Below are 26344 nucleotides of genomic sequence, written 5' to 3'. Positions count from 1 at the left end.
GTAACACACTACGCTGAGAGGGACTCAAATCCTGCAGCGCCAGGCGTGTCCCCCTGCTTAAGCCAGTACATGTCCAGGCCCGTCTGAAGTTTGCCAGAGAGCGTATGGATGATCCAGAAGAGGATTGGGAGAATATCATGTGGTCAGATGAAACCAAAATAGAACTCTTTGGTAAAAACTCAACTCGTCGTGTTTGGAGGAAGAAGAATGCAGAGTTGCATCCCAAGAACACCATACCTACTGTGAAGCATGGGGCAGGAAACATCATGCTTTGGGGCTGTTTTTCTGCAAAGGGGACAGGAAAACTGATTCGTGTAAAGGGAAGAATGAACAGGGCCAAGTATCGTGAGATTTTAAGCCGAAGCCGAAACCTCCTTCCATTAGTGAGAGCCTTGAAGATGGAACATGACATGATCCCAAACACACCGCTCGGGCTCCATAAAAAGCATTTCAAGGTCCTGGAGTGGCCTAGCCAGTCTCCAGACCTCAACCCCATAGAAAATTTGTGGAGGGAGTTGAAAGTCCGTGTTGCCCAGCGACAGCCCCAAAACATCACTGCTCTAGAGGAGATCTGCATGGAGGAATGGGCCAAAATACCAGCTACAGTGTGTGCAAACCTGCTGGAGACTTAGTTGAACTTTTGTTATTGACCAAATACTTATTTTCCACCATAATTTACAAATAAACTCTACAATGGGATTTCCTGGATTGTTTTATTCTCATTTTGTCTCTCATAGTTTGAAGTGTACCTATGATGAAAATTACAGACCTCTCTCATCTTTCTAAGTAGGAGAACTTGCACAATCAGTGGCTGACTAAATACTTTTTGGCCCCATTGTACATGGAATACATTCTTGAAAAGCAAGCAGTTACACATCATTGAGAAATGATCAGTTGTCCTCTGTCAGATGTATTCTGCTGATGACATCACGTCCTTCTCCCTCCATCAGACAGAGGTGGATAAAGTTCACAAGGTGCGAATGGGAGTCGGGAACGGGCTGCGGCAGGATGTCTGGCGGGAGTTCCACTGTCGCTTTGGAGCCATTAAAATGTGCGAGGTGTACGGCTCCACTGAGGGAAACCTTTGTTTCATGAACCACATCGGCAAGATTGGAACTGTGGGTCGCTCCAACTTTTTCTACAGGGTGAGTGCTTGCTAACCTTAAGGTGGGAGGTGTGCAATATGTGATGAGGGGGTGGAATGCCACGCAAGTACTAACTGTAAGTGCAAGACCAGAACAAGAGACTCTAGACTCCAGAATCTTCTGCCTTTTGCAGAAGATGCAAAAGGCAAATGAAAAGATACACCATGACATGTCATCCACTGCTAATTATTCTACTATTTAGACAAAGATTTTACAGTTACACTCAGTTACAGGCCTCTTAAAACTTACAATGCATAAAAAGAGCAAATGTGTTTGGGGTTAATGTTTGCGTTTTCCCAATGGATCTTTATTGATATACATATTAATTATTTTATTATGAATCAATGCTTTTCCTTTGGCAGAGCAGTGTTAAATAAAGTTGGATGAGACAGCTAATATTCAATTATATTTTATTTATATAGAGCTAATTGACAACAACAGTTATCTCATTGCGCTTTTCATCTAGAGCATGTGAGAGAGAGCGAGGGCAAGAGAGGGTTGGGGGGTCCAGCCAACACAATATCCACACAGAAATTCATACCCTAAAAGTATTGGTGGTACAGACGGAAAATGAATAATGGTACTCAGGTGATGGAAGATGGACTGACCCAGGTTCTGTTCCTCTAGTGATGACCAAAGATATAGCCAAATCTTTCTTTGACCTCCACTTGATTGCTGCAGGGATGAAGGTAACTTGGTTGACCATTCTCTAAGATTGTAATCTTGAGAGACACCCCCAATCCCAAGACAAACCTCTCCCACATTGACCCATCCAAGGTCCAACTTCTGAGCAAATGACCATTGTGAGGCCCATTGATTTTTTTTTTCCTGACCTTATGCACTCTCAAAACGTCTCTGCCAAGAATCTGAAGTATGTCTGCTTGAGGATCCAGGGGTGGTAACTCATTCACAACCTTCTTCAGGTGACTTTTTTTTTGTTGCAACATATTTTTTATTGAAAACTGAATCAAGTTACATGAAAATGGGCAACCTTTAAAATTTTGATTTTAAACAGATAACAGAAAATAAGAAAAAGAAAAGGAACATAACCAACAAAACCACCCAGATCCCTCCCACCCTGGCTTACATAAAGTTATACATACAGCAAAATATAAGAGAACTTAGTCTGGTAACATATATGATAGAAAAGGCTGCCAGATGGGGGAAAAAACTTGTCCGTGTTTCCTCTCATTGTGTACTTAACTTTCTCAAGTTTTAAGTAAAACACAACATCAGTAAGGCACTGTGATTTCCCCTACAGGGCCAGTGGCAGTTCTATACCAGTTTTATTAAGGGGGCCAGGCTGGGGCCAGTTGGTTTGTAAGAGGGGCCCATTCAATCAGAGATTCAACAGGAAAAACATGTGGCTCAAGTGACAATGTGGGTTCAGACATCTTTCACACTTATCCTCAACTCCTGGGAAAATAACAGATTGTCTTGCTTTTGAAAAATGGAACCTGGGTACAACCTTAATGCGAATCAGTACCGTAGACTGGGCCTTTCCGAAACTGCTTGCTACTCCCTCTCCCTACATACTTCCACTCTGTTTGCGCGTTCATGTGGATGGTCCGCCACATTGAGTGCCATCTGAAACCAATGAGGGCAGACTGGTAGTGGGTTGTTCAACCCTCAAATGCCGAGTTAGCACCGATGCTGGCTTGTTGAAGGTGTGTAACATCCTTTGCTGCACGATGGGGGACCTTTCTTTCAATTTGCGTTCCGTGTGACTTCGCCGGTTAACATGTAGGATTTTTTATTTCAAAACTACACAAACATTGTCACGTCACCATTCACAGGTTAACAGCATAGCCCATATGATTTATACTGAAATGTTGTATTTGTGAATGTAACGTTTTTCATATAGGCTAAGTTAAAGAGGTTCAAATATATAGGCTTTTCTTTACAATGAATATCAATCTTTTCATAAAAGAATAGATAAATTTTTGTAAATGTAATCTGAAAAAACTTGAATGACAAATGCTTTCAGTTTCGTTATTGCAAAAAACACACTTTTCCTCAACATTAATTCTGAATCTTAATACCACTGTTTATTTATTTATTTGATTAACGTATTATAGCGGTGAGTGCAGCGGTAACGTCAGATCCTATTTATGCAGGGGAGATAGGGTAGTACATCCGAAAGTTGTCGCTGTATTTAAACCCTCCGCGGGTTAGGGAGCTCAATTTGGCCTGGAGGCTGACTTTGGTCAAAGAGTTCACTCCGTGTCGGAGTGGAAGTGGCGAGGGTCTAGTTTCGGAAAGGCCCCCAGTATATAAAAATGGACGTAGCGTCTGTGGCGTCACCCGTTGGTTTCTGAAGAGCAGTTTTGAAGCCCGAATTGGGCGTAGCTGGGCGGCGCCATCTTGGAAGCGCGTCACCGTGTGTCACTCCCGGATGACCAGAAATGGGCAAAGAGGCGGGTCGTGGGTGGAGCTGAGGTGATGTGTTGCCGCCTAGCTCGACGTGACAGAGTGAACTCGAACTGCATTGGTGACGACACTATGGAAACGCCTCTGGGCGTGGCAGGGCTGAACTATGAATGAAACTACTCCAATCCTATTGGTGTTACTATAACGGTAGTGTGTGACGGCGTAACCGGAGGGGGTATATAAGCACGCCGGCACATAGGACACATTAGCTTCTTTCTATTCAGCAGGCACTATGGCTATGTTTGGAAGCTCCATTATCCTCCCTGACGTCGAGACGAAGCAGCAGATCATGTCGAAGTGATTCCGACAGTGTGTCTTTCCATGTGAGCGTTTCATCACGGAGGGTGATACCCATGGGATGTGCGTCTCACGCCTGGGGATGTCGCATGCTCAGGCGGCTCTCGAGGGGGCTGCCTGCGACCATTGCGAGGCCCTGCCCCTGAGGGTCCTGAGGTCTCGAGCGGCTCTCTTCCTAGAGGATGGTCGGATGCGCTCCCCTAGTGGCACAGGCCCCGCGGTCGCTGAGGCATCGCGGCGGGTCCGATCCTGGGGTCACAATGCGAGATCGCGAGGGTGCCGGAACGGCTGAGGCCTTTTTCTGGTCCTCGTCCGCGGAATCCTCCTCCCCTCATTCCCGATCGGGAGCCCGTTTCTCAGTTTCTCCCACTCGAGGGGTGAGTCCGGAGAGGCTGACACGATCTGGCTCTGAGGAGCTAGATGTGCTTAGCATGGAGGAAACGGAACGTCATCAGCCCTCGCCAGGATACGAGGAGTTGTTCGAAGTGGTGACGCGGGCCGTGGCCAAGCTGCACATTGATTGGCCACGGGCGGTGCAGCAGCTATCGGTAGGCAGCAAACTAGATGAGCGGTTTCTGCAACACCGAGTGCCACCCCCGCGTCGGCCCCTACCATTTTTTCCATGATCACAATGAGTTGTGTAGATCATGGAATAAACCCTTCTCTGCGCGGCTGTCTATGTCCCCCCGGCTGGACTACGGCAACGTTACAGAAATCAGACAATACGGCTACGGAGCGATGCCACGAGTGGAGGAGGCACTGGCTAGCTACCTCTCTCCCAACCTCGCCTCATCCCTCCGGACGCCGGCGCTCCCCACCAAGCCATGTCGGTTGATGGCCGATTTGGTGGGCAAGGCCTACATGGCAGCGGGTCGAGCTGGTGCCAGCCTACACACAATGGCTGTCTTGCAGGCATACCAGGCTGCTCTCCTTTGGGACTGTCACGTAGGGGGAGGTCCCTCTGAGGAGGACCTGACGGAGCTCCGTAGAGCGACGGACTTGGCTCTCCGTGTGACCAAGGAAACGGCCCGTTCCATCGGCCGATCCATGGCGGCTTTGGTGGCTACGGAGCGCCATCTGTGGCTCAACCTATCAGGCATCCAGGGGAAGGAGAGGGCTTTTCTCCTGGATGCGCCCCTCTCGCCTTCTGGCCTGTTTGGCGAAGCAGTGGATGCTGTCGTCAACAGGTTCCAGCACGGCAAAACTCAGGGAGAGGCGTTTGAGCGATATCTCCCCCGCCGGTCAGACTCCAGGACTGCGACAGCTCAGGAAAGGCGGACGCAGCCTTCATCCAGCACCTACCGCCACAACCAGAAGCACAGCGTCGCTTTGCGGGATCCCCCTCAACCAACCTGGGACGCAAGACGGCGCACTCGCCCACAGCCCCCCGGGAAGACGGATCTGAGGACCGTCATTCAGTCTCGGCGGGCCCGGGGGGAAGAGGTCCTGAGACCTCGAGTAGGGGGAACCACCACCACCCCCCGCCTCCTCCCCCTCCCTGCCCCCCTTCCCCGGAGAGAGGCCGATCGAGGTCCCCTCTCTCATGGTGGCTCCATCAACAGGCGTTGTTTCTCCCACCGCTTCAGCGCTCGGGACGATCTGTCCGCCCCGAGGGGCGGCAGCCGGAACACGACTGGGCTCACAAACCGTGGTTCACCGGCGAGCCTTCCCTGGCGGTTCTCCACTTCAAGGCGCCACCGGGGATTCCCGTGGGACACCGGCCACCAGCCCCGAGGGGCTGGTCCCCTTGGCGAAGTTCGCGGAAGCTTGGCGAAGCCTCGTGAACATTTCCCTGTGGGTCCTGCGCACAGTAGTAGATGGCTACAGGCTGCAGTTCCGGGTTTGCCCCCCCCAGATTCTGCGGGATGGTTGGGACTACAGTACACGCAGAACAGAGCCAGGTGTTGGGACAGGAAGTCCGCTCTCTGCTGAAGAAAGGGGCCATAGAATTAATTGCCCTGCCGGTCAGAGAAGTGTGTTTCGGGTCCCCCAAGGCTCCCCGCTTCTAAACACACCATCAGAAACTGGATCGTTCAGACTATTTCCCTGGCCTATCAGGTGCGCGGTTTGCCTTCACCTATGGCCGTAAGGGCATACTCTACTAGAGGCATGGCGGCTTCTAGGGCCCTCCTCGCAGGGGCGTCACTCCAGGATTTGTGTGACGCGGCTGGCTGGGCCACCCCTCACACTTTTATCCGGTTTTACAGTCTGGACCTACCTTCTGCACCCGGCACCCGTGCGCTCTCCTCCTAGTCCTGCCGTCAGGTTCTGCACGCTGGGGGCAGGCGGGGTTTCGGCATGGCCTAAGTGGGTATCTCGTTCCCATAGTGTCGTCACCGACGCAGTTCGAGTTCCCTCAAAGGGGAACGTCTCGGGTCACGTATGTAACCCTTGTTCCCTGAGAAGGGGAACGAGACACTGCGTCGGTCCGCCACACCTCACCCCGCCTGGAGTGCCTTGCTTCATAGAAAGGGCTAATGTGTCCTATGTGCCGGCGTGCTTATATACCCCCTCCGGTTACGCCGTCACACACTACCGTTATAGTAACACCAATAGGATTGGAGTAGTTTCATTCATAGTTCAGCCCTGCCACGCCCAGAGGCGTTCCCATAGTGTCGTCACCGATGCAGTGTCTTGTTCCCCTACACGGGGAACAAGGGTTACATACGTAACCCGAGACGTTAGCTCCCGCTAAGTAGCTAATGCTACATGCTACTCTTCCGGTGCTGTACGGTGGAGGTTGGAACCTGCGGCCGTGTTGTTACCAGTTTACGGACATTACCAGCTCACAGTCAAGGTAAGACACCGGAGAATATTAAAATAACTCACATATCTATTATTGACATTATACTTAACAAGGTTTTAACTGCTTTTTAATATATAAATGTGGAAACGTTATTTTGCAACACTAACGTTAGATTTTGTTGAGACCAACGTTAACAGTTAACTATGAATCAGTTATTAATTACCTTAAGTTTACTTAACATTACAGCTCAAACGAACAATTTGAAGCAAATCAATTAACCCTTTTACATACCGTTGGTTATGAGCGGTTACGAGTAATTTAACTTATTTGGATATAATTTATAATGCAGAAATGTCTTTATTCTAACATTTTAATACATTTATTTCCAAGAGCTGTAAACTGTAATGATCAAGATGAAAACAAAAAGGGTTTGAAATGCTTCACTTTGTGTAATGAATCTAGAATATATCAAAGATTCACTTTTTGAATTACATTACGTTAGAAAATTAACTTAACACAATATTCTTTTTTGAAGGACTCATCTGTATTTACTTAATATTTAATATCACCTGAAGCATTTATTATACATTTTCCTCCCAGAGTCTCACTGTGGATCAGATCTCCCACCTGGTGCCAGAGAGCTGCAGAGACCTGGGAGTCCTCATTGTGCTGACGGGGTGGACAGATGTGGAAAGGCCTTCTCTCCTTCTGTTTACTTTGAGTTAAATACTGTCCATTTTTGTATCATAGATCCATTTAAAAAAAGATATGGTTTATGGTTCTCTTGCAGTAATTTCTATATATATTAGCGCTCCCTGTCTTTACTACTTACTGAAAAGCTAATCGTATACCACAAATTAAACATGAAACATTACAGCTGAACTCTTGCTAAAGAACATCATTCTAGTGCAAAAAGTGAAAATACTCCCAAACATGTTTCACATGAAATGTTGAAAAGTAATTATGCAGTGTATTTCTGTGTGTGCAGGAGTATTTCTTTCTATCTTATACTTTAAGATTAATAAGGAGCCATACACCCTGTAACCATATACTGTATAATAAGAGTGCCTAAGTGGCTAAGTCAAGTTTAAACAACAGAATAATGTGGGCACATCCAAACCATCCTGTGGGTAAGTGCTGAAACAAAGATTGATCTGCACAGAGTTATTATGAATCCCACTAGGTGGTTTTTATTGTGACCTTGCAAACTTGGAGGTCTCAGAGCTGACCGAATGCACATGTAGCAAATAGCTGAGTCTATACAATGTAAACCACACAAGACCTTCTCAGAGGTCGCAATAAATGACACCACCTGCAGGGCTTCAAAACTATTCAGCGTGCAGATAATTCTTTGTTTTTCACTACAGAGTAACTTCTCAGTCAATGTCACATTTGTCTCTTAAAGAAATGTCAAAATAAAACAGTATATAACATGAATCTTTTCATTTTTTACTTTCTGCTAACATATGTAAAATGTTAGCCTATAAATAACATCTTAATGTTTTCATTGACATCTGTTAACTATAATATATTGTTAAATTTAGATCGCACTATTTAAATTTAAAATAGGAAACTGATGATGAATGAAGAATGATTTTTATTATGTATAATTAGTCTGATACATTTTAACAATGTATTCCTAATACACAAGAAATAGTTCAATAAATTAAACATCAATATTAAAAGGTTACAAATGTAAAAGTAGTTTTGTATGACTTGAAATAAAGAGAGTTCAATAAGAAATATAAAATAAGATCCTTATAAGAAACAAACTCAGAGGCGGCTCACATGCTCCTAATTTCTCACCCTAACTAAACCATCACCCTAGTTACAGCCCAGCTACCTGTCTGCAGGCTAAACGCTCATTATATGCTGACAGAAAAGATAGATGTAAATCTCTGCAGGTAGCCTCCAACAGCTGTTCTGCCGAATTATGCATCCACCTCTTAAGCTCCTTATCAGAAAGGTTGCTGATCAAACGCAGTTATCCCCTCAGATTGTTTGCTGAATCTCAAGGAGAGCTATATCTACCGAGTGTAATAACTTATTGATGACTCAAAACGGCCTTTAATATGTACTTCGAATCAATCATCCCCACTGATGAACCCCACAAAGAACAGTATAACGTTATTGTTTTTAAACAGTAACGTTACACTTGGAGGTGCACGGCTCTCCTCGGGAGAGACAGCTAGCTCAAATAGTGGCATCGGTGCTCCTCGGTGTGACAGTTTCAGGCAGAACTCCGCAGCCACTCCCCCCTCGGCTCTCTGCCTTTAAACCCTTCGTGTCCATCAGGATCAGATGCAGCCACTTATAGTAGTATCTGACTAGTATCTAACTGAGCAGTGATTCCGTTACAGGACGTAGCTGAATCTCACATCGCCCGTTAGTAATAGTTACCGTTAACATAACATCAGCTAACTGAGAGCTGAGCCTTTACTTACAACTTCACACAGACGCCTTTTCTTCAAAGCATTCTAACCCTAATGTATAACACTAAGGTTAATCTAATAACGTTACATTTTGGCTTCTCTCTTCTTGCTGACTTGTCTTTGACTCATTAAAAGCTGCGGTTAGAACACACTAACTTACTTACTTAACGTTAATTACACTAACTTAGCAGCTTGTGGCTGCTCGTATCTGGCTAATTAGCGTAACAAGCTAAGCTAACAAGCTATATGCCGACAGTGATACCTGTTAAATGTTAACACATAAATAAAATACAGGAATTGCACTCAGTATCTGCATGTAGAATTGTCCAAATGGCTCCGACAGGCTGAGCCTCAGAGCTCCGGAGAGGGGGTTGTAGCCAATTCTGTGGTGTGGTTGCTGCCACGCCAACCACTGGTCGCTGCCACACAGACCACTGGTCGCTACCACTAGTTGCGCTAAAGATAGTGGTTGCTGCCACACAGACCACTGGTCGCTACCACTAGGGGCGCTAAAGATAGTGGTTGCTGCCACACAGACTACTGGTTGCTACCACTAAGGGCGGTAAAGATAGTGGTTGCTGCCTTGCTGCCAGGCTGCCACACGGACCACTGGTCGCTACCACTAGGGGGGCTAAAGATAGTGATTGCTGCCACACAGACCACTGGTCGCTGCCACACAGACTACTGGTTGCTACCACTAAGGGCGCTAAAAATAGTGGGAAGGCCCCTCTCTGTTCCTTGTCACACAAATTGTGACCATGATTGGTTTCTGAAGAGCAGCTTTGAAGTCCGAATTGGGCGGACAATGTGACCCAAATCTGATTTTTTTGCCCTTATGTGACTCAGATCTGATCTTTTTCTGAATGTAAATGCTCCGTATAGCACCTTTCTAGTCTTGTCGACTGCGCTTTCAAAGCGCTTTTACACTACATCTGCATTCACCATTCACACACACTCATTCACTGAGCCTAAGTGCTCAAACAGAAACTAACATTCACACACATTCATACACTGGTGGAACAGCCACCAGAGGCAATTCAGGGTTCAGTATCTTGCCCAAGGATACTTCGACATGCAGCCTGGAGGAGCCGGGGATTGAATCGCCAACCTTCTGATTAACGGGCAACCCGCTCTATCTCCTGAGCCACAGCTGACAGTGTGAACAGGCCAAGTCACATGGAATCTCATCTCATTTCATTACATCAAAATCTGGAAACATTAAATGAGTGATGGAAAGGATGCAGCCTGGTAGGTGATCGCACACATATTTTGGGACTAGCCAAAATTAACAGAATATTGGCACAACAAACTGAAATTTAAAGTGTTTAAATATAGAACTACCATGACCAGCCAGCCATCTTGTTTCTTTCTAGGAATAATACCAGAAGATGTAAACACAATAATATGACTGTTTCTGATAGCTAAGTAGATGATTACCGTCTCCTGGCTGAGGCCCCGCAGTCTCACTATGGAAGAGAGGATTAAGGATGCTATTTAAAATGGCAAAATTGTGATTCAAAAAAATGTTTTTGATTATATGGTCCATGATCATCTTATGGTTTCACATGTGATATGATGTGGGAGTCATTAAACAACTCATGTAGATGTCTTCTGTTATCTAAATCTAAACATCATGCTATGCAACTGTATTACAATGGATGAAAGTCACTACCCATCTATACAGTGCAACAATAAGAATATAGTTATAATCAGTCATTAGTAGGCTATATTTAACAAATTATTATGATCTAGATCATTTGTTACTGTAGATAGGCTATAACCACACAAACTGCAATATATAGTGCACAATAGTAGACATAATCGATAATATAATATTTAACAAAGAATTATGAAAAAGGTTTATTACAGTCGTCAGTGTGGCAGCAACCACTCTCTTTAGCGCCCCTAGTGGCAGCGACCACACCAACCAGTATCCAGCGACCACTCTCTTTAGCGCCCCTAGTGGCAGCGACCACACCAACCAGTATCCAGCGACCACTATCTTTAGCGCCCCTAGTGGCAGCGACCAAAGACTGTGGAGCATCCCGTCTCACGCCCTCGCGCGTGGTTCCAAATTAAAAGATTCTGGTCCGCTATCTTATTCGTACTTTGGTGTTATTGGACTGAATAATAACAGCAATCATGTGCTTGAATAAAATACAATCTATACATTTTCAGGCCAGTAGAGCTTGTTTATATAAGTTTGATAACTTCAGAGGTAATTTATCGATTTTGTAGTTGACATTTTAGTAGAAATATAATATTACTTAAAGGGACTATATGTAAGTTTTTGATTTTAATAAATCAAGTTTTCATTGCCTTATTGTCAATGGCCTCAAAACTCACTCAGAAATTAAGCACACGCCTGTTTTCTCCGTTGCTTGCATCAGCCACTATTCTGCTTTTAATGTGAGGTCTCCGAGTTGGATTCAGCCCTGCGCGCGCTCCCGAGCCTCTATGACTACAGCGGCGAACAGCAGCTCACGACATGCAGTCCACTAATACCATAAAACAACAAAAGGTTAATGTGCTGAATCCCATCAGCCCAAGTTAGTAAAGCATTAGTAAAGCTGGGGAAACGCAGAGAAAGTCACGTTAGCTCGCCGGCTAACGGCGAGCAGTTGCTAATGTTATCTGGTTGAAAATTATAACGCTTTCCACATTACTTCACCAACTAACGCCACCCATGTTACTATTCTGTGTACCACTGTTGTTTTAGCCTGCAAGAAAGGATTTAACGGCAAAAAGCAAATGTGGAGAGATTTATTTACTAACGTTAGCCGATAGTGGATCTTATCTAATTCTTTGTATATTTCAGTATTCCAATGATAAGGATACATAGATCTGGATATTCCCTCATTAGATAGTAGAACCATTCAGTGAAAGATCCCTCATCCACCGCATTTTGGAACCTTTTCATTATTTGTTCAATCATAGGGCTGAAGTTTAGGTTATTGCAGATTGTTTCATTCTTATCACACCCAGGTATGTAACTTCACAGGATACCATTAACTTCTGATAGTTCACAGTCCTTAAGCGGTAGTGTAGTAAACAGATTTGTTCAAGTTCATTCTTAAGCCTGAGACAGTAGAAAACTCCTCAACACATTTAATTGCTTTGATTCATTCCTCTCTATTAGACTAAATACATTTATCATCTGCCAGTTGAGATAATTTAATTATCTAAGGTCACTTTAGACCTACTTTGGAATCAGAGACTGTATTAAAACTTGAAACTGACCTTTTCTTAATGTCACAATCATGGTCTGCTGGCGACCTCCGGCCCCAGGTGGAGGTGTCTTAAGTATTCTATTCCAGATAGGTAGCCATGCACCTTTGCTGCCTCAAGCTCCAGCAACAGTTCTTCTAGTTTGACAAAGATCCACAAAAGCTCCACACTCACCTGTGGGAAATTCTCGAGCTTGGTGTAAAGAGCGCGTTACCTGGCTTCTGGTGAGCCATGTGTGTCTTCCAGCCTCTCCCATGCCTCCTCCAGGCTCCTTCGGCTTCTAGCAATGCTATCCAGTCAGCCTAAACATCTTCTCAAAAACAAATTCCAGGAGAAGCAGGTTTATGTTGTTGAAGTTTACTTGAGCAGTTCTTTTTTGTAAAATTGTAACAAACACAGAATTACATGTTGAATTTACAGGTATGAAAGGGTAAGTATTTTAAGTATATTGAATACTAACCGGATAACGGGCACACATTAAATTGGTATAAAATAATAGCTTATGTCAGGAAACAAACAAATGTTATTTCAGCTGCAATCACATGCCATCAACTAATAAAATAAACAATTCATCATAAACTCTAGAAATATGCTGTTTTCAGTCCCTTCCAAAAGTATTGGAACGGTAAGGCAAATCCCTTTGTTTTTGTTGTTCACTGAAGACATTTGGGTTTAAGATCAAAAGATGAGTATGAGACCAGAGTTCAGAATTTCCGTTTGTATTAGACCACAGCATTCTTAGGTGAGCAAAAGTAATGGAACAAATAATCTTAAAGTAAATCATTTAAAATTTGGTGGCATAACCCTTGCTTGCAATAACTGTCTCAAGCCTGCGACCCATCGACATCACCAAACTGTTGCATTCTTCATTTGTGATGCTATTCCAGGCTTTTACCGCAGCTTCTTTCAGTTCTTGTTGGTTTTGGGGTGTTTCTCCCTTCAGTCTCCTCTTAAGGAGCTGAAATGCAGCTCTGTTGGGTTAAGGTCAGGTGATTGACTTGGCCAGTCTAAAACCTTCCACTTTTTCCCCTGATGAAGTCCTTTGTTTTGTTGGCAGTGTGCTTTGGCTCATTGTCCTGCTGCATGATAAACTTCCTCCCCATTTGTTTCAATTCATTTCTCCGTAAATCGGCAGACAAAATGTTTCTGTCCACTTCTGAATTCATTCTGCTGCTACCATCATCAGTTCCATCATCAATAAATATTAATGAGCCTGTTCCAGAAGCAGCCATGCACGCCCAAGCCATGACATTACTCCACCATGCTTCACAGATGAGCTTGTATGCTTCGGCTCATTAGCAATTCCTTTCTTTCTCCACACTTTGGCCTTCCCATCACTACGCTAGAGATTAATCTTGGTCCAGAACTTTTGCAGCTCATAGAGATGAGCGTCTTTGCAAATTTCAATCTGGCCTTCCGTTTCTTCCTGCTGATGAGTGGTTTGCATCTTGTGGTGTGGCCTCTATATTTCTGCTCTCTGAGTCTTCTTCCAACAGTGGATTGTGATACCTTCACCCTGCACTGTGGAGGTCGTTGCTGATGTCACTTCTTGATGTTTTGGGGGTTTTCTTCACAGCTCTCACCATATTTCTGTCATCAACCACTGTTTTCCTTGGCCGACCTGTTGGACGTCTGTTGTGTCTGTTTCTTTTTCAGGACATTCTAAATTGTTGTGCTTGCTATGCCCAATGTTTGTCCAACGGCTCTGGTCGATTTTCCTTCTTTTCTCAGCTTGACAATGGCTTGCTTTTCTCCCATAGACAGCTCTCTGGTCTTCTTTAACAGGAAATGCAGTCTTTGTAGGTTGAACCAAGGATGAAAACTTAGTCTAGTCATGCAGAGCTGTTTAATGTTTGGACAATCAACCTAAAAGGCAACACCGGCAACAAGAACCATCTGTCAGTCACATGTTCCACTAGTTTTGCTAAATGTGTGGGTTCAAACAAAGGGTGATATGTCCTGAGTTGTTTAACACAACTAGATGTGAATACCAGGAAATAAAAGCTGAAATTCTGAACTCTTCTCATACTCATCTTTTGATCTTAAACCCAAATGTCTTCAGTGAACAACAAAAACAAAGGAATTTGCCTTACCGTTCCAAAATCTTTGTGGGGACTGTATATCACTAGTAAACGCATTTACTTAAAGATAATGCTTCTAACAAGTCTTGTCACGATGGATGAAACAGGATTGTGGCAAGACCATCACATGGCTGCTATATTGCAATCATAGACTGTGTAAAAGAAATGGACATAGTCATTGTGATTTTTGGACTGCCATTTTGAAGCCTCAAGTTTGGCCATTATGGCGCCACCATGTTGATTTTTTGCAACCAGCGGCATTGGATGTGACCATATTTGGAAAAGACTGTGGAGCTAACGGGTCTGTGTGGAGCTAGCTAGCTTGCTTAGATAGGTGCATCTGTAATTCACATTAACTGTCATTTTAACCAGGATGATCATTTTGTCTAGCGAACAACAGGCTTGAAACAAAATGTACTCACCAGAGAAAATCAACTCCTAATATGCTTTTTCAGCCGTGCTGGTTAAATTTACACAGGGCAGTGGATACAAGTCACTTTAGCCTGATTGACAGGTCGCCATGTAACGACTTGTCAATCACAGATAGTCCCGCCCTGAAGCCTACTCTGCTTTATGGTCTATGTTCCTCTAAATGGGGCCATAATTACTAAATGAACATCACGCTGTATTAAAGAAGACACAAAACTAGCAATTGAGACCTTAAAATCATTGTGAAAGTGTTTTCTCAGGTAATAAAATCAGGTGAGAAGTAGGGTCATTTTATTATTATTTCAAATGGAACTGGAATTCTTTTTGCAACCAGAGGAGTCGCCGCCCGCTGGCCATTCAATAGAATGCAGGTTTAAGGGACTACCGCGTTCGCTTCTCAGACCTGAAGTTTCCCACTTGATTGCATTACTAATTCTAAATCAACATTACTTCCTCTCCTTATAGCAGGCTGCTTTACTAGTAATTGCCAGGTGGCTCAGACATACGAAATACGTAAGAAGTTCACAGTGTCCAGAATAGTCCATATAAAGTTTATGCCACAAATAGGCGATGGGAAAAGGATTGATGAATAATGAATTATGTAGTGAATATAACATGAAAGATCAGCTGTTTGGTCCGATTACATTGCACAACAATTCTAAACTGGGTTGAATCATACTGAGATTAAGCAGCAAAAAACTTCCCATGCTCACCTCTGAGCATCATAGTGTCTTTGAGGATGTGGATGGGGCACCCGAGCTGAAGAGTCTTTTGGGGTTTGGAGTGGAATTAGCTCTGCCCTTTTTTGTGTCATCTGTTTTGTCTTTGTTAATGCAAAGGCTGTTGAAACACTCGTCTTTGTATTGTTCCTGTTGGCCAAGGTGGCTTGATGCTGCAGTTCTGTTTTTGAGCTTTCAACTGCATCTCTCATACTCTACTTTCCATGACAGCCATTCATCGATTAGATACATACAGGAAGTAGTTTTATTTTTTGGTCTGCTACTAGCACTACAACAAAATCACATTTTACAATTGCTTAAACATTTTAACATCAGACATTTTGACATGCACTAGCAGGAAAAGCACAGCTGCAATCAATAACTTTAACAAAGTCTGCCTTTCCAGTTAGTGTAAAATTATTCCATTAGTTAGTGTAGATTTGAATGACACTGCCCAATGTAATGTTTTTTTCTTTTAACTTTTTTTGTAGCTCCTGTTCAAGTATGATCTTGTAAAGTATGACTTGGTGAAAGATGAACCATTGAAAGATCAGTATGGTTTCTGTCAGCGAGTGGAGAGGGGTAAGGGTGTAACTCCACAAATGAATTGTTTTTAGTTTGTTTTTAGAATTTCTTTTAAAGTTGACTTTACAGGAATGTATTTGTATTTCTGTATTTTCCTTCAGGTGAAACAGGGCTTTTATTGTCCAAAGTGAGTGCCATGAGCCCGTTCTTTGGCTATGCTGGAAGCAAGCAGCTGACTGAGAAGAAGCTGATGAGAAATGTGTTCATGAAGGGAGACGCCTATTTTAACACAGGAGACCTCATGGCTGAAGACCAGGAGGGCTTTATCTGTTTCAGAGACAGAGTAGGAGACACCTTCAGGTATGTCTACTGCAGGTTCTACGAGTGTTTTTAGGATCTTGAAACATTGGGGGACCCAAACACGCTGCAACAGTAAACAACCTCTACCTTTATTGACCCACAACAAAACTCTATCAGCTGTCTCATTTGCTGTTGCTAACTTGTTATGCCATCTATCTATTTGAATCATCACCTTTGTCTTTTACAACTTCCATTTCACTCTACATTTTATTTATTAAATATGATAGGCTACACAAATGTATGATTATTATTAGTATTATTACTATTAATAATAATAACTATCATCATATTACGGGGGGGTGGGGGGTCATCACCCAGAAAAATTTGAGCTACAGAGGTAATGTAATGTCATCTTACCACGTTACGTTAGCATGTAAGTTATGTAATGTACACAAAAGAGTGTTGAGGATGGCTGTTTGCGGTGTTACAACTTTTAAATGATGTTCTCCTTCTTCTGGATTCAGTGTTTTTGGCGCTTTAGTGATACTAGGTACTAAAAATCAGCATATCATTACTCTGCTGCCTCAGTTTTGATAATCTGTCCATGTGAGTCCCACATATGAAAATGCAATACTAAGTTGCTGTAACACATGTTAAAAGGAGACAGGACTTCATCAGAAATTTCTGAATGATTGCAGGCATATTTCTAAATTGTTAACTTATGTAATTTGGAAGTGTTCTTAGTTTCATGGCTCTTTACTTTTATAAGTAAAAATGAAATTCAAGAGGAATTTCAAACTAGTTGTGATTGTGATAAATCCTGCAGGTGCGTTCACATGATAAACTGAGATTTAAGGTAAGCCTCTAGTGTCCAATCTAAGCCTCTAGTGTCCTGTCTAATCAAATAACAAATAAAGAAAGGTTGGTCTTAAGGTGCATATGCTTGAAGCAAACAATGGCAAATACTTTTGCACAGACTGGGGTTCCTCTCAGTTGTACACATGAAAAGTGACAGAAGTAGTTATGTAATGAAAGAACAAAACGAGCTTGAGAGAGTTCTAACCCTGCTACTTTCTCACCGCCTCACAGGTGGTCAGTCACTCTGTAACATGTTGGTTTCGTAAAAAGTTACATAAATTGTCAGACACTTTTATGTCATTAACTCTTGTGTGCACCTGCTCACAGGGGATTCACAGGAAAAGATCCAGCATGAACTGGATGTGATACAGAAGACAGTGCTGAGTGTTTCTCCATCATGATTTCATTATTAACATGTCAGACAATATTTTTGTCTTTAATAAACCAGTAACTGGAACCACAGGTGTTCTCTACCCTGGCTGGCATCTAAAGGATTACAAACAAAAACAAAGCAAAGAAAATATGCTGACCCAATGATGTTCAAATGAGAGAGAGTAATGATTAAATACTTGGTGTAAATGGGATGAACGCAGGCATTAATCCAAGATCTGTATTACCAGGTTAGAGGCGCTATGTCCCGAAGCTACTGTGTGTTATGCAAAGCTTACTATACTTGCACCATTGAAACTGAAATCACTATCATTTCCCCCTGATTTCAGGTGGAAGGGTGAAAATGTAGCAACGACAGAGGTAGCAGAGACTCTTGGGCTTGTGGATTTTATTCAAGAAGTCAATGTGTATGGAGTGGAAGTACCAGGTATGTTTAAGAGTATTTGTATTTGCATGTCTACCCTTGCTATCCAAATATTGCTCATCTCAACAAAATTATATAAAATAGGTGTTTTAGAATAATCCTCCCTAAATAATGTGCCACATATATTAACTTTATTATTGCAATCATGTCCAGCTAAGTGAGCCCAAGCTGGGATGCATGTTGTCAGTACCATTCCTAATAATGAACATCCCACCAATGAATAACACTGAGCTGGAGAGTGATGACGGATGTTGTCCACAGGGCATGAGGGCAGAGCAGGAATGGCTGCCATGATTGTAAGACCAGGCCTCACATTCAATGGGAAGAAACTGTTTCACACTGTGGTGAGGGATCTGCCAGCGTACGCTCGTCCACTGTTCATAAGGCTTCAGGTAACAAACAGAGACATGCTGGCTGACATACCAAGTGTTTTTTATCACAGTTTTTCTCAATTGCTTACATACATTTTCTGAAAGCATGGCTCATTTTCTTAACACTCTAAACACAAATACAAAACTCGCACAGAGCACAAAAACCCACAAATCACTTACAAAAATTCAAAAAATGTTCTGTCTTAAAAAAACCAATTGAACATTGATGTGTTTAATGGGAAACACTATGGTGAGCGTAAACACTACAATAATCTTATCAGTAGGTCTTTTGCATGTTTAGTGTTACACTACATATTGTACATACAGTAGCCAGTTGTAAACTGTTGTTCATACTCAAATATGTGTATTTTTATTCTGAAATACTTTGTACACATGTCAGCAAACACAGGTGGATTTTATAAAGTGTTCTTTAACAGAACAAACAATAGAAAAAGAATCATAATCAGCTTTATTGGCAGGTATGTGTACACTTACGAGGAATTTGATTCTGGATTGTGCATTGCTCATGATGTGCTTACTCATACAAAAATACAAAATCACAATAGGATGCAGGAGTATGTACATGTCAGAGGTGGATGTGATATACATGCATAGCTGGAATAAATAAGTATTTTGTGCAGGAGTAATGACTTGAGGTAGGTGGATTTGGTATACAGATTATACAATATGACAATATAACAGTATGAACAGCACTGAAATAGGGAATGATGAATAAATAATAAGTGGAAACCAGTAGGCTGATTAGAGGCAGAGTTACTGGGTTATTGCACAGGAATTGTTCCTGACACTGTGAGTCAGAAATCAGCTGTTCATCAGAGTGATGGCTTGTGGGAAGAAACTGTTCCTGAGTCTGTTGGTTTTGGTGTACAGTGCTCTGTAGCGCTTACCAGAGGGGAGAAGCTGGAACAGGTTGTGTCCCGGGTGAGATAGATCTGCAGTGATGTTTCGTGCCTGTTTCCTGACTCTGGAAATGTATAAGTCCTGAATGGAGGGCAGGTTGGCACCAATGATCTTTTCTGCAGTCCTGACTGTCCGTTGTAGTCTGCTCCTGTCCTTTTTGGTGGTAGATCCAAACCAAACAGTGATGGAGGTGCAGAGGACAGACTGGATGATGGCTGTGTAGAACTGGATCAGCAGGTCCTTAGGCAGGTTGAGCTTCCTGAAATACTTACGTTTAAGTAAAAGTCTACATTAAAATTAGTAAATAATATTCACAAAGCATTCTAAGGCTAAAAGGAATTTCTGTTAGTAGCTGAGTTACAGAGAAACTCCTAAAAGAGTAACTCACAAACCATTTTAGTGCTAAAAGTATTCCAGACTACTCCTAAGATTCTAAAGATGTGATTGTAAGTTGTGTGTTAGTGTGTAAATGTACCATGTAAAGCGACCTTGAGCTCTGGAAAGGCGCTATATAAATAAAACTTCTTCTAAAGCCTGCTCTCAGTCAGTAATGTGCTGCAAGTGATGTGTCTCATCGCATCAGTGTTTTGTAAAAATACAATGATACAGATTTTTTCATAGCATATTTTTGATGGCAGCCAGTTAATGAACCTTCCACCCACCACTACTTCTCAGGGCTCCGAGATTGAGTCTGTGTCTCAATAGAAGTATCTCTGTATCCTAATTGATGATTCTTTCTCTTTTAAACCTAACATTCAGCAGTTGGCGAAAAAACTGAAAAGGAGACTTGTTGCTGCCACTTTCATGTCAGTGATGGACTATGTCGAAGTTTTATACATGCATGCATCCTTTCAAAGCTTGAAACTGTTGGATACTGTTTACCACGGAGCTCTGAGGTTCATCACAAACTTTAGAGCCCTTACTCATCATTGCTCCTTGTATGAGCGAGTTGGTTGGTCTGCATTGTCCACCTGTAGACTTAATCATTGGCACATTCTTATTTACAAGGCTATTCTTGGTCTGCTTCCCCCATACCTACAAACTTATTACTACTGTCTGTCCCTCAAGTCCGAACTGAATTGGGAAAAGGAGCGTTTAAGTATGCGTCCCCCTGCGCTTGGAATCAGCTGCAAAATGTCCTGAATCTTCAGGAGCCGGTTTCACTGGTTGCTTTGAAAGTTCTTTTAAATGACATGGAGGCTGTACACACTGGCTGTAGATGTTATGAATGATTACTCGGACGATCCTTGTTGTTTATCACTTGTGGTAAATATATCTGAAATTTTGATATTTTATGACCTTGTAACTCACTATTTATTCCCATCATAAATTGTTATATGTTTTACGTTTATGTTATATGTTTTAATGTCTGCAAACTTGTGAAGTGTGCTGCTGCCTGTCTTGGCCAGGACACTCTTGGAAAAGAGATTTTTAATCTCAATTAGTTTTCTTTTTTGGTTAAATAAAGATAAAATAAAAAAATAAAATGAGGATTCAGTCTGTGCACCGACACTTTGAAACAACTGGCTTATGGTTTGTGACTAATTTGAGCTCAAAGAGGACATTTGTGCATGTGTTTGGATGAACCGAGAGCACTGATATTGGCAACTACTGGTCCGAAGTCTTACCAGACTGAACAAACAAGAGATGAGGAACAACACATTCTAAAGGAGACAGAAATCAGTGTTGTAACACTGTGCTCTTGCAACAGCATGTCATGCTTAGTCAGTATATGTATTACACCATCTAGTGTCCATATTTTGCTAGTGCCCTGTGGATTATGAATGAGAGAGTTAATGCAATGAATAATGCTGCTGTGTGGGACTGCACAGTTGTGGCTAAACTGGAATATATTTCTTTCTTATTGTTATTGAGCTCACCATTGTTTATCACAATTGTGCATCCATGGGAATAAGAAACGTCACTACACTAAAATAAATTTTTGTTTTATAGAAAAATTGCCTTCACATTTAAACTGTTCTTATTCAGTGCATTCATACATGAATGTTTCAGTAATTGATAAAAGTTGCTTCAGATTTATAAGTCCTTACAGAAAAAAGGGTTTTCCGTACCTGACATCTGTGGGCCTTTTTTAAATCAAATAACAAATAAAACTTGGTCTGGAATAATACTAGATCTACAAACCAAACAAAATAATGTATCCATACAAAGAGATGACAGTTTCAGTTTCATTACACTTACAGGGTTTTTGTGTAGTGAGGATGCCCTTCTGTAGCCGCAGCTGTGGTTAGGAAGCAGAGAGCAACCTGTCATAGGACTGGCCATTTACCCTTCTTTCCTGGGCAAGCACAGTGTGTTTGCAATTTTCCTTAACGCAAGTTTGGTTTTGTTTGTGTTTTTTGTGTTTTTTGCATCTGCACTTGTTTGGTAATCTCCAGACACCAAACAGAAATGTCCATTCCTCTCAAATCACAGAACACCTTTAATGTATGTTGTTTAGCCTCTCAGTTTGCTTCACATTTTTTCCTCTTCTACAGATTAATATGTAAATCAAAATATATATTTTTATATGATTGAATTACATTACCAATAATAATAATAGGGCGACTGTGGCTCAGGAGGTAGAGCGGGTTGCCCCTTCCGCCAGTGTATGAATGTGTGTGAATGGTGAATGCAGATGTAGTGTAAAAGCGCTTTGAGTGGTCGAAAAGACTAGAAAGGTGCTATACAAATACTCGTAGAATGTCAGAACTTTTCTGTGTAGTCATCAGACAGCAGCATTACATTTATTTAGCTGATACTTTTATCCAAACCATTCAACTATTTGGATACAACCCCCAAACTGCAAGAATCATTCAAGCACATCATGAACAATTCACAGCATGGTAGACAAGGACCAATTTCTTGATTGGGATTCGAGCAACCACCAGTAGCCAGTGCAGGGAGCAGAGGAACGTTGTAGTGTAGGAGTACTTTGTTGGTTGAAACATCAGCCAGGAGTGAGCGGCAACAAGTGCAGGCGCGAGATAGAGAGACAAGAGCCTGGACCTCCCGAGCGAGGAACGGACGGATCAACTCATCAACTAATCGTCTCGGCTCTAATGCAGTCAATGTGTCCGTAGCAGCTGAGCCTAGTGTAATGGCATACACAATTGTGAGCTTGTCAGCAATGATCCCCTGCAATATCTACTGTACATTTTATCACTTTAGTTCTGACCTAAATCCAAAACATTAGACAGTTAAATATTTCATATTAAATCTGATAAATATTAAAGCTGAAATGACACTGATTACACTAACTGTGTTTTCCCCTCAGGAGTTCATGGAAATGACAAGCACCTTCAAGCAGCAGAAGTTCCAGCTGGTGCAGAGCGGCTTCAACCCTTCAACAATTTCTGATCCTCTCTATGTGTTGGACTACGAGCAGAAGAGCTACATTTCTCTAACAGACAGTATCTACCTGAGCATTGTCTCCGGAGAACGCAAGCTATAAATGACAGCGCACAACACAGCGAAAAGAGGGACAGAAATTAGCTCTGCTTATTGCAGTATTTTATATTTAATAGAAACCAGTGAGCTGACAATCATGTAGAATTATTTACCTGGACACGTGAACAGTAATATGCCTTAGATTAGATCAACAATATGAACCGGAGTGTTTCACAGTGAAACAACTCCTTAAATTTTTTAATGCTTAATTTACCCTTCAACACATCAAAAGCTTCCCCTGAAACAAGGTAGTTGTTATGGTAACCAGAAATCCCTTCATTTGTCCATTAATTTGAAAAAATGAAACACCTTATTTAAAAGCCCTTAACAGATGAGTGTATAATTTCCATTGACGTCTAGTGGTGAGGGTTGTGAATTGCAATGAATTGTAAAAATACTCCTCACTCACCGCCCCCCCTCCTCTATCTAAGCACATAAAATAGCTACAGTGGCCGACACAGGACAAAAGAGAGTAGCCAGTCGAGAAATTAGATAGATTTGTTTAGATAGATATATTAAGAAATTATATTTACCTAATTATTCAATAAAACCATATGTTATTGCGAATATTATCATTAATTGTCCGTCAAACAACAGCAACATCAAAAAATTAAGTGCTATATGATGTTGCATGTTATGTTCCTATAATCTGGTCTAAGTAAATGAAGAACATCTCAAAAACTATTTTATCTAGTATGACCACTGACAAAAAATTTAAACTCACTGTTTCTGCACCTTTATAAACCACATTTATGAAAGCATTGTCAAGGCTCCTCTCCACACGGTTATCATAACGCTGTCAGCTGTAAAGTGTTTTCCACTAGAACAGTAAAATGTGAAGTTAAATTGGCTGATCGGAACTTCCATGCTGTACTATTTTATTGCCAATGACAGTGATTCGTGAGCTGATTGTCTCACGAATGTAACCGGTACTTTTCTGTCCACGTAGCGAGGCCAACACAGTGTTGAAGAATAATTTAAAAAATTACAATCCAACTAAATGTTTTTTGTAGGGCAGTAAAAGTTAAGCTGTCTCATCTGAGCTTCCATTCTGTAGGCTTTATTGCCTATTAATCAGCTGATTGTCTCACGAACGCAAGTGGCACATTTCTCGTAAGTTGATGTAGCAAAGCCATGACACACACTGGAGAACAGTTAATGAAATTATAATCCAGCTATATATTTCACAACATTGACAGGTGAAACATGTCACTTCTCTCAGTGATTATGCCCAGCTTCTATCTAAAGCTATTAAACAACAGTTTTCATTTGCATCGCTAAAGGTGGACTAACTTAATTACCTGTCCAGCAGAAAACAGGGAACTTCAGCTCCGCTTTGAAAATATTTGTCCAGCATCAGTGCCTTCTATCTGGGAAAATTCACAATGAATATATCCTTTATTTCTGCCGTCATCTGTCTGTATCTGTCCCGACTTCGCCTGGCTTCATCATGTTTTGCACGTGCTAAATAATAGGTGTGCTCCTCCATTTGTCCAAATTGCACTTCTCTTCTTACTTCTTATAAACCAGATGACTACTCAGAGACTGTATATTATTATTACAGGCATCTGCATTGCCGGAATTACATAGTAAACACGCTCTGGAGAGCAGTTTGTCTGTTTTCGGCCACTGTAGAAACATGGCGACCTCCATGTAAGGGGAACCTGCAGTTAAGTAGATATAAATGGCTCATTCTAAGGTAATAACACGGTTCATTATGTAAGGTCTTTATACACCACTGAAAACATAGTTATTATATTGCACTGTCAATAAATCCTCAGAAATATTACACACTGAACCTTTAATCCATTAATAATCAGTTAAAGGTGTTATTCAGGTTGGGGATTTGGTTTTTATTAAGGGTCTAAAATATTTTCAGGTACAAATGAATTATATTTTTATAGGTTTTAATAGGTCTATACAATACCCTAATTGGGACTAAAATAATGAATACATTTATAATAATTAATGTAGCAACCTTAAACTGTGCAGATAATCCATTCAAATACCTTTAATATAATATATTTTTCCATTAAATTGTACACTGATAGTTCCCCTAAATTCCCATTAAAGTGCCTTAAATACATCAGTACTCACTGATAAATTGATTTATTGATTGATTAACTTTAAGGGATTCAGTTTAATAGCTTAAGAAATGATTGATCAAATGTGGATTGTAACTTTTGTAACAAACAAAAGAAATGGTTCACAGATGTGTTTTTGCAGCTTACCTGGCACTTTGTCAAATGTTAATTTGATCAACATTTATCCAGATATTTAGTTTTCACTGATTTTACTGTAGCCAATCAGATTTGAATCCACAATTTCCCACATTATATCTACCAATCACAGCACACACTGTATGTTTGTTCAGTTCATATTTTGTATTTAGGAAATAAAAATAACCATATATTGTCTTGACTGTCTTGACTGATTTGAAAATAAAGTCCCCATACTGCCAAGATCAAGTATATCAAAAGTTTTTCCCATTTGTTTTTTAGTGCTGTGAAAATTCTGTTTTAGTTATTATTAGAAACTGTAGAACCATTCTATGTTTTTCTGTTTTAGTTCTCTTCACGTTTTTATGTTGTAATGTACTACTCCTAGCAGGAAGTTGTTGTAACTTGACTGTACATGCTCATATCTGTACCAAATGTTAGATGTTTAATAAGAGTCCCGCCCTGAACACATGTACATGCCGACATTCTTCACAGTCATAGTGCCACCTGCTGGCAACAGGAAATGACCTTTAACGAAGCAACGTCCGTGGCACGTTACACCTACATGTATGAAATTTATCATGTCCAGACGTACTAAAAAGCCTCTTGGAGCGATGCCCTAAATCCAACAGGAAGTCGGCCATTATGAGTTTTATGGTCATTTTTGGATGATTTACACACTCGGTACTTTAACAAACTCCTAGAGAATTAGTCTGACCGACTTCAGATTTTCACTGCTGAGTCTAATCCCACAGATTATTAAAAGTTGTACAAATGGGGTTTTCGAGAAATGGCGTGCCCGTGGCGTGGCATCCAAAATAGATGATTCGCCATGAAACAGGAAGTTGTTGTAACTTGCATGCTCACATCCGCACCAAACTACATGTTTGATAAGAGTCCCGCCCTGAACATATCTACAACCCAAATTCACCCGTAGTCACAGGGCCACCTGCTGACAACAGGAAGTGACTGTGTTTACGCTGTGATGAACTACTTCTTGCAAGTTGGCTATATGTACTTCAAAACACATTGATGATGTCATGTTGTAAAGCCTGTAAGTTTTCCTTTAACAGCGTATCCTTGGCGTGGTGGCGAAGTTTAGCCGTGAAACAGGAAGTCATCGTAACTTAACTGTACATGCTCAAATCTGTACCAATCTGTGCGTGCCTCATAACTTTTCCGCCCTGAACACATCTACACACCAATAACCACCTGTAGTCGTAGCGGCAGGTGCTCTGCAGCGCCACAAAGAGGACACAGGAAGTGACGTATAACACCTTAATGCAGTGTCCGAAGCGCGTAGCAAATTCACAGCTGCACCGGCAAAGCTTTACAATCTGCAACATGAATGTCTCACACCTCGACACACAGGTGAAAGC

At 41.8% G+C, this 26344-nt stretch overlaps 1 protein-coding gene across 2 annotated transcripts in view; it reads left to right on the top strand.

Moving 5' to 3' along the window:
- slc27a6 (solute carrier family 27 member 6) overlaps positions 1–25214 on the top strand; it is a 45374-nt gene extending 20160 nt beyond the window's left edge. The window contains exons 5-10 of one of the 2 annotated variants that reach the window (XM_038733305.1): positions 951–1145; positions 15999–16089; positions 16194–16392; positions 17910–18007; positions 18266–18396; positions 22574–25214. In XM_038733305.1, the coding sequence (XP_038589233.1) occupies positions 951–1145; positions 15999–16089; positions 16194–16392; positions 17910–18007; positions 18266–18396; positions 22574–22750 (891 nt within the window). In that variant the 3' untranslated portion in view covers positions 22751–25214. The remainder of the gene's footprint in view (positions 1–950; positions 1146–15998; positions 16090–16193; positions 16393–17909; positions 18008–18265; positions 18397–22573) is intronic. The other variant, XM_038733306.1, reaches the window with a different exon arrangement.
- The last annotated feature ends 1130 nt before the right edge of the window (positions 25215–26344 follow it).

The sequence above is a fragment of the Micropterus salmoides genome, unplaced genomic scaffold (genome assembly GCF_014851395.1).
Source record: "Micropterus salmoides isolate LMB-PRFRI ecotype aquatic unplaced genomic scaffold, ASM1485139v1 Ms_hic_scaffold_20, whole genome shotgun sequence".
Taxonomy (NCBI): Eukaryota; Metazoa; Chordata; class Actinopteri; order Centrarchiformes; family Centrarchidae; genus Micropterus; species Micropterus salmoides.
This window is presented reverse-complemented; position numbering and strand designations above follow the sequence as displayed.